Source organism: Mirounga leonina, unplaced genomic scaffold, assembly GCF_011800145.1.
Source record: "Mirounga leonina isolate KUSES-001 unplaced genomic scaffold, KU_Mleo_1.0 Mir_165, whole genome shotgun sequence".
NCBI classification, from domain to species: Eukaryota; Metazoa; Chordata; class Mammalia; order Carnivora; family Phocidae; genus Mirounga; species Mirounga leonina.
Genome location: NW_023270415.1, coordinates 30,663,864 through 30,673,124, shown reverse-complemented (window position 1 = coordinate 30,673,124; position 9,261 = coordinate 30,663,864). Strand labels below are relative to the sequence as shown.

At 37.6% G+C, this 9,261-nt stretch overlaps 1 protein-coding gene across 2 annotated transcripts; it reads left to right on the top strand.

The window, feature by feature from the left end:
- The first annotated feature begins 1,912 nt into the window (after positions 1–1,912).
- LOC118014959 (myelin P2 protein) lies at positions 1,913–7,980 on the top strand. 2 transcript variants are annotated; one of them, XM_035011426.1, is made up of 5 exons: positions 1,913–2,493; positions 3,700–3,799; positions 5,861–6,033; positions 6,575–6,676; positions 7,701–7,980. In XM_035011426.1, exons 2-5 carry the CDS (start codon positions 3,727–3,729, stop codon positions 7,749–7,751), a joined length of 399 nt encoding a protein of 132 aa, XP_034867317.1. In that variant the 5' UTR covers positions 1,913–2,493; positions 3,700–3,726; the 3' UTR covers positions 7,752–7,980. The 2 variants fall into 2 exon arrangements, with proteins under 2 accessions (XP_034867317.1, XP_034867316.1); XM_035011425.1 differs by lacking the exon at positions 1,913–2,493 and having other exon boundaries at positions 3,350–3,799.
- The last annotated feature ends 1,281 nt before the right edge of the window (positions 7,981–9,261 follow it).

Here is a 9,261-nt window from a genome sequence, read left to right as displayed (position 1 = left end):
GCCAAAACCAAGAGTCTGACGCTTAACCGATTGAGCCACTCAGGTGTCCCCCTACTTATTTTTGATTAACAATGTAGATGAAAAGTTGCGGAAATAATTTAGATTTATGGTGACATTATCTTCTTTTGGAGAGAGTTTGTTTCTGACTGGTAGCCAGGTTCACTGGCTGTCCAGATCACACGAAACTAATTTTAAGAATTGAATTGCTGTTAGCATGGGCCTATTTAATTCACCTTTTTCCCTATGCTACAATCTTTCAAAGTCCCAAACCAAAGCGTGTTGATTAACCAGGAATTTTCCCTCATTGTTCCCCTAAACCTTATAACACAGTCATAAACGTTCCTCAGACTTTTGCCTCTCATCTGCCTTTTGCAGAATTCATAAATGCCTAGAGCCACAGCAGTCTGCTTGGGACTGTTTTCTCTGGCCTTGCCTTTTTCACCCAAATTATAGACCCTTAATTTTTCTCTGCCTTTTTCTCTCTTTGATGCCTTGAAAAATTGAAAAAAAAAAAAAAATCATCTGTTTTTTCTAAGATGTCATAGTTGGAAAGTTAGCTTGATTTCCTCATCTATCATAAGGAAGTGAAAATTCTGAAGTATATTTTTGTTTATTCAGTTATTTTTTAAAAAATGACCATTTTATTTATAGTGACACGTTATTTGCTGTGCTTTTCATGCCACCAATTATGATCACAGTATTTCTATTTTACAAATATAATAATTTTAATTGAGAAAGTAAGTTCCAAAAGGGTATGGAATTCTGTTCAATGATGTTTAACCTTGAACAGTGCCTATCACTTAGTAGGCTGTCAATATTTTTGCAATTACATGAATGAAAGGAATAGAATCAGATCTTCAGCACTCAAGTGGATGATCATGAAGTCTTTGTTCATTTACTATAGGATGGTTGGCTATCACTTTTCCAAATATATAATTGGATGTAGCTTGAAGACAGTATGTGAGGAATATTTACATGACATGCTATATAGAGCACGCTTTCTTTATTTTGTTTGGACCCCTGGGTGTTCTTTTCATTGTATGACTCAAGTAGCTCCCCTTATCGTGAGAATTTACGTAGGCAATAAACCTTTGAAAGGTGAATCCATACTGTAAACAGAATATTGTATATCCATTCTACAAATATTTAGTTCAAGTCTAAATATATGTATCTAGTTATAATATGGTTCTGGTGTTTATTATCCACTGTTTTTCACTAGGATATTGAGGAATTTCTTAGCTAGGGGTGACTTAATGTCTCAAGCCTGGTTCAGTCTGGATCTTTGCTCTTTGCTTTGATCTGTGCCTTTGACTCACATGTGAGCCTCAGAATTTTATCTTTGTCTGAATACATCTGGTTCATTCCAGCAGTCAGGTACATTGCTGATAAGCTAAAACAGAAAATTCTTTTCTTTATTTAAAATTGCTTCAAAGTTATAAGCCCTGCCAATACATAGCTCAATGTTTATATTTTAACTCCACAGCTATTCCTATGTGCAATACAGGGACTGCTGAAAATTCATACAGCTCTCCTATATCAGTCTCTCTGAATACAAGGGCTCAGCTCAAGTGGGGTGGTTTAAGAGTCCTTCACAGATTTAGGCAAAACACCTAAATGTTGAATGCTACACTTCTCAATAAAGTTTGGTCACAAAAAATATTTTTGAGGACACAAGTGATACCATCATTTATTTTTATTAAGTGTTTTGGATAAGAAAATAACACATTCTTGGGGCACCTAGGTGGCTCAGTCAGTTAAGCAACTGACCCGGTTTTGGCTCAGGTCATGGCTCAGGTCATGATCTCACAGTTGTGGGATTGAGCTCCGGGTCAGGCTCTGTGCTCAGCGTGGAGTCTGCTTCAGATTCTCTCTCCCTCTCCCTCCCACTCTCTCTCTCTTAAATAAATAAATAAGTAAATAAATAAATAAATAAAATCTTAAAAAAAAGAAAATAATACATTCTCTAATCCAAAGCCCTTTTTAAAATAGCTGTTTCTTCTATCCCAGTACAATGTCCTTCCTCCAGTTATATTCTCCTGGGTCTAGGACTGGGTTAGCAGATTAGCGGAGGAATTTTTCTAGTCACTGTTTCATTCCCACTTTGAGTTATCCATGCACGAGTAATGTAAGGTGAGACTCGGACTCACGGTATAGGATTCCATATTTTGACCCAACTTGGACCCTAAGGACATAAATGCAATGGTTCTGGCTCAGCTATGACATTGGTAATCTGAGCCCAGAAAGCCAGCAATTCTACCTGTTATGAGCGAACCTGTTATGATCATGGGAAAATATCCCATTGTTGTGAAGACTGCCAGCCTGTGTACAAATATTTACAACCTAGTAATATCATTTATCTCATAGTCAGGACTGATGCCAATGTAGAAAACCACTAGGAAAAGTTATGGTGGCAAGACGGTACTCCCAAGAGCAACACTTACATTTGAAGTGGTTTTATGTCTGCTCCCGCTGGTCGAAGACTGGGGCTCTGAGGTACCTATAGCCTGGATGCTTCATCTCTTGACTTTCACCTCTCTTGATCTGGGGGCAGAAAGGACTAGCTCTATTTAGTCACATGGTGATGTCGGTATCACCTGACCTTTGGCCAAGGCCACTGTGCATATGTGATATGAAGGGAGCAGGGTAAGATAATGGCCCCAAGTCCGGGCTGGAGAACAATGCCAGGTTCAAACCTTGCCTCTCCTCATTCAAGTTTTGGGAGCAAGTTACCTAACCTTCTCATTAGTAAATGGATGTGATAATAGTACTTGACTCTTGGAGGTGTTGAGAGAATTAAATGAAATAATCCATAATAAGCACTGAGCAGGGTGACTGGCCCAGAATGAGCTCTTAGTATACATTAGTATTATTTATATAGAAACTTCTTCTCTTTATAAAACTGAAGATTTATTTTAAAGGGCTTAAACTCAGAGTTGTTGTATCAACTAAGAACCTGCTTAATTTGGACTTAAGGTTTTTTTTTTTTTTAGATGAAAATCTTTGCTGTGGCCAAAGATCGTGTTCTAGTGCTCCTTCTTAGCCATCCCATGAATACGATTTCTGTGCTCTGCTGTAATAGACTGACCGTATTGTCTGCCTACTCTGCCTGCCTGGGATATGTGAACTATGCCAAGCCTCCCTTACCTATGAATACTTCCTCACACTGCTTCCCTGCATTTCTCTCCCACAACATATTTGAGGCGGTTATCACAATACTCATGGACATTTTCCTCTCTTTCTTCTCTTTCAATAAGAATTCTTAATTGTGCAGACTCAGGATTGAGAGTGACCAAGATGCCTGAACGCGCGCGCACGCGCTCACACACACACACACACACACACACACACACACACACACACACGCTCTCATTCATGCTCATATAATTTAGTCTGGTATAGGATTCAATTCACGGAGTCTTTTCCAAAGCATTAAAGACTAAACACTTCTTAAAAATGTAAGATCGACCAAAAATTTTTTTGAAGGTTCAAATAGTACTCTCATTGATCTTTATAAAAATTTTTGGAGACTAAAGGAAACATTATGTGGGGCTTTCTTTTGTCCTAACGGGTGATTCATTGCCTGGTCCTGACACTGCTTTTCCCCATTGGGTCTCTGTGAGAGTCACATGCTTTGGACATCTTTGAAAAGAATCTTCTGAGGCTTCAGCATCTCATTTGAGTCTCCTGAATCTCACCTAGAGCTGTGTTGAATTCTCATCCATCACAATGAGCAACAAATTCCTGGGCACCTGGAAACTTGTCTCCAGTGAGAACTTCGATGATTACATGAAAGCTCTGGGTAAGAAATGTTCCTTGTAGCTCTGGTTGGGAAGATCCTTTTTTGCAAAAGCTGCATGACTATTTCCTTCTAACTCCTTTTCCAGGACTCTGGGGAAGTTTGCAGAGGCTCAAGTACAATCCTTTTCTGCAATTAAACTTCTGTTGTGTCATTCCAATAGTTTATTGTACTTCATTTGTGGAAATTTTAATAGATTTTAACCTAAGAGCTGCTTAATTGCGTGGAACTCCACTGATTTCAAAGGTGGTTTCGTATCAGTAGGGCTTTGCTTTAAAGGAAAGAAATCTTAGAGGCTTAGGCAACCCATCCTCTGGCTTTCCTGAAGGTTCGTTTTATAAAAGCTGAAGTGCTCATAAGATAAGGAGTTGAAAATACTGAAGTTAATAGAAAGCCTCAATTTAAAATTTTGGTGTTTAGCTAAACCAGAAGTTTACACTACTTTCCTGGAGTTGGAGCCATGGATGAAGATGGAAAATCCAGTCAATAGTTTTATCTACTTTATTTTATACTATTTCTAGAGAATGTTCCACATTGATATGAGCACAATAGGTATGAAGTGTCTTTGGAGCTATTTAAGTAGAATAGAAAGTGATGCCAATGACCCAGGTTGCTATGCTTGACAAAGGGCCTGTAACTTTACTTACCTGTTCAGAAAGCTCATGAAAAGAGTTGTATTTTTAGGTAAAATGAGCAAAATCATGTCATATTGCCTAGAAAACTATGAGACCTTATGGGTATAAATCCATACTATGAGGTTGGTTAGATTTATGGACTTGACTTTACAGTTGAGGAAGAAGCAAAATACAAGAGCCTCGATGAAGGACTCCCTAATTCTGTCATTTTTCAAATTTAGAATGCATAAGATCACTTCGGGGTTTGGTGTAGTGTAAATTCTCAGGCTCTACTGCAGAGATTATATATAATATATATATTCATATATTTATATGAAAGTAGTTTTTCCTTCATTTATTTCTCTCATTTGACATTTCTCCTTTTCCCTGTATTTCTATACTTTTAGTAATAAAACTTGAGAGTCTAATTTTGTTTTGTTTTTCAGATGGAGAAAATTTTAAAAAATGAGTTTATTTATGATTACGTGTAATGTACAGATCTTGAAAGGAGATAGATTTTTCCTACCAGTTAAACTTAGGGGCCGAGGCGCCTGGGTGGCTCAGTCGTTGAGCGTCTGCCTTCGGCTGGGGTCGTGGTCCCAGGATCCTGGGGTCGAGGCCCACATCAGGCTCCCTGCTCCACGGGAAGCCTGCTTCTCCCTCTCCCGCTCCCCCTGCTTGTGTTCCTTCTCTCACTGTGTCTCTCTTCGTCAAATAAATAAATCTTTAAAATAAATAAATAAATAAATAAACTTAGGGGCCACAACAAAATTTCAGAAATAAGATTCTATTAAGGATGTGGGGAGGAGCGTCTGGGTGGCTCAGTCATTAGGCATCTGCCTTTGGCTCAGGTCATGATCCTGGGGTCCTGGGATCGAACCCCCGCATCAGGCTCCCTGCTCCACAGAAGTCTGCTTCTCCCTCTCCCACTCCCCCTGCTTGTGTTCCCTCTCTCGCTGTGTGTCTCTCTGTCAAATAAATAAAATCTTTAAAAAAAAAAAAGGATGTGGGGAGAGTTCTTTTCTATATCCATAATGTATTACTGAGGAGAAAAAATTCATAGAACAGTATGTATCTGTCATAGTTGCATTTTAAAAATACCTAGAATATTTATATATAAAAACTAAAATGTCTGGAATGATTCATACAAAACACTGGTGATTTTCAAAGACTGTGGGATTGGGATGTGGTAAAAGGGAATGACTTGCACTATTTAGGCTAAACACGTTTATCTTTAAAATCTGCAGACATTACTCTTGTAATAATAAAACTTAAAATATTTAAGTCGATGGACATGTATTTCCATTAGGTGGTGAAACATGGGAGGAGGCCCTCAGTACTCACTGATGCTACCCGCCATTTCCACACTTGAGCATAGAATGCGGCCATGCATAGTCTCTCTAGGTACATCTCTTTGTCGATGTAATTCTAACACTATCTTGATTTACAGGTGTGGGGTTAGCCACCAGAAAACTGGGAAATTTGGCCAAACCCCGTGTGATCATCAGCAAGAAAGGGGATGTTATAACTATAAGAACTGAAAGTACGTTTAAAAATACAGAGATCTCCTTTAAGTTAGGTCAGGAATTTGAAGAAACCACAGCTGACAGCAGGAAAACAAAGGTAAATTTTAATGTTTCTCTTCAAAGTTGGCTCGTTCTCCAGCTTGAGAGGATTATTTCTGTTAGTGTTCATAAAGGTAGACTACCCCCATTCTATTGAAAATTGGGGCACCTGGGTGGCTCAGTCGGTTAAGTGTCTGCCTTGGGCTCAGGTCATGATCCCAGAGTCCTGGGACTGAGTTCCACATCGGGCTCCTGGCTCAGCAGGGAGTCTGCTTCTCCCTCTGCCTGCCGCTCCCCTGCTTGTGTGCTCTCTCTCTCAAATAAATAAAATCTTAAAAAAAAAAAAAAAAAAGAAAAGAAAATGAATGTGCCTTGAGGGAGCCTTGCTTGATCTCAGGATTGTGAGTTCGAGCCCCATGTTGGGTGTGGAGTCTACTTTAAAAATAAATAAATAAAATGAAATGAAATAAAATAAAATAAAATAGAAAATGAATGTGCTTCATGAGACAGCTATTATGAAAACAATTCGATACTGAATGAACCGCTTCCTTAATCAACCAAAGTCCAAGCAACTCGATTATGTGAATTTGTCTCTGCAGAGCATTGTAACCTTGTCAAGAGGCTCATTAAATCAAGTGCAGAAATGGGATGGCAAGGAGACGACAATAAAAAGAAAGTTGGTGGATGGGAAAATGGTAGAGGTAAGAGTATTTTCACTTCTAAATACAAAAATAATGGTATTTAAATAGAGAAATTGGTTATATTATTTTCAAAATATTCCTTTTTCTTTGCAATACCAATGGATAAGAATGGCTAAGGATAAAGTCAGAGCTAATGGTTAGATGATATTTCAACCATGAAGACTCATCTACAGTACTTTAAGTATAGGTCCAAGATTTTAGAAATAACAAAGCCCATTTGTTATTTTAGAAATAACAACACCTAAAAATAACAGCAAAGTCAAAGAAAGTATGGATAAATCTTACCAATTTGGACTCACAAAGAGAAAAGCAAGTCTAAGTTTTAAAAGCAAAACAAACCCCGAACGGCTCAATTATAGAATATTTGTAGATATCTAAGTGTTTTGCTTTCAAGAATCCGAAGTAACTTGGACTACACCATGTCAATAATTGAAGCTCAGCTCATAGGAGACCTTTTAGTCAGCAGATAAAGAATGATGAGCAGGGTTCCATGAGATGCCGTCTAACGATTTTTTTTAAGTTTTAGCTTCTGTGCTTACTAATACATACATTGAATATAGATTCATGTTATTTTAAATGTTTTTTCCTTTAGTTTAGAGGTTCTCATCCCTAGCTACAAAACAGATTTTCATGGGGAGTTAATACCAATATGGGGCCCCCAACACAGATTAATTAAATGCAAATCTCTTGGGGGAGAAGGAACCATCAGTATTTTTAAATGCTCCTCAGATGCTGCAAATATGCATATAGTTTTGAAATCCACTTTTAGATTTAAATGCACACAAATTATGCATAAAAACTTGCCACTTTAAGAAAATTCTTCCATAGTAACATAGATTGACTTCAAAACTGTTTCTCCTATTTCAATGTTGTAATTCTGAATTGTCAGAGACTGACATACTGATGCTCTACTCCTTTCTAAGCTTAACCTTATGAGCTTGTTTTTATTTTCTGTTGCGATGTGCAAATTTGCTCTTCCTAGTTTGAGTTTTATATACTCAATGAATCTCTCTCTTTTCTTAAGGAATGTAAAATGAAGGGCGTGGTCTGCACCAGAATTTATGAGAAGGTCTGAGAAAATTATTTCCTCATTGAAGTGATATTTGATCATTTGATGTTGGAAATCAACGGTTTTCATTGGCAAGGCCCGACTACTCTGCAATTTATCTGTTTGTTTTTGCTTTTGTCCTAATAGATCAAATAGGTAAAGGCCTAAACTGAGGATTAATCTAAAATTCAGTGTTGTTTAAACATTTTCAATTTGTATGCATTTCCTTACTCTATTAAAGTATGTATATTGGCCAGACCTAAATAGTTGATAATGTCATTTAGTTATCTGTGAAATTCTAACCTATGTTGTACTTTGTATATTGAAATGATAGTAAAGCAAGTAACTGGATAGTAAAAGGAAGTAAATGTATTGATCTGAGTAGCCCCTGCATGGTGGGGAGGAGGATCAGAAGTGAGACAAACTACAAGAAGGAGCTGTTTTAAATCAGAGTTCTATTTCAGCTAAAAGGGCAGCCTCTACTCCAGCCAATTTTTTTTTTAAATTGAAGCGTAATTTATGGACAGTGAAATGCACAGATATCAAGGGTAGAGTTCAAGCCATTGTGACAAATGCACACACCCTTATAACTCACATCCTGATCAAAATAATGGTACACTTCCTTACTCCCAGAAAGTTTTCTCATGCCTCTTCCCAGTCAGTGTCCTGCCCTGTCCCACCTCCACCAGATGAAGTAGTCATTTGGTTTCTATCGTTTGCGTTTTAAATCACAGTTTAATGTGCAGGTTTTTATACAGATAATATTATTTTTAACTCAAAAAAAGTATGCATTTTTTAAATGAAAAGGCAACCAGGAAATCTTTTTAAATCCTGGAGAGGAAAACAACTGCTCCCATTCGGCATGGTATGAGCCATCACTTGCACGTGTGAACATATCATACTCATCTGCAACCACAGTGCTCGTACTGTTTTACGTTCTGCTTTTTGTGACTTTAACAAGGATTCTTCCACATTTCAACAGGTGCTATGCCATAATTTATTATGATTCTATAATATAACAGTTCTATTTTTATGTTATATCGTTTGGAGTTATCACAGATTATTTGGCAAAAATTGCCTTCACGTATATATCTGATTGTGCTGAATACTTTTTCCAGGAGAGGGATTAGTAAGTCAAAGAATATGGAAAACCCGATGGTTTCTTACTGAATATTTCTGTATTGCTTTCCTCAGTGTTGTTAGTGATGAGGGACCAGCAGTATACTTATATAGGGCAATGCATGAACACGGGTCCTATACTGATGCTAACAGCTACCGAACGTTATATGTGTGCTGTGTGCCAAGCTCATTGACTCTCTACCAGACAATTTTCATGCCATGTTGCCATATTTAATACAATTTCACACAACCACCCTATCCGGTAGATACTATTATTATCCCCATTTTATAAAAGAGGAAACAGTATAGAATAACTTGTGTAAAGTCCCAAAGTGGTAGAGAATGAAGAGAGCTCATTTGCTAAACCTTTACTCTATTTTGTCTCCTTGGTCACACCTGTCTATTAGAAACATGTCTG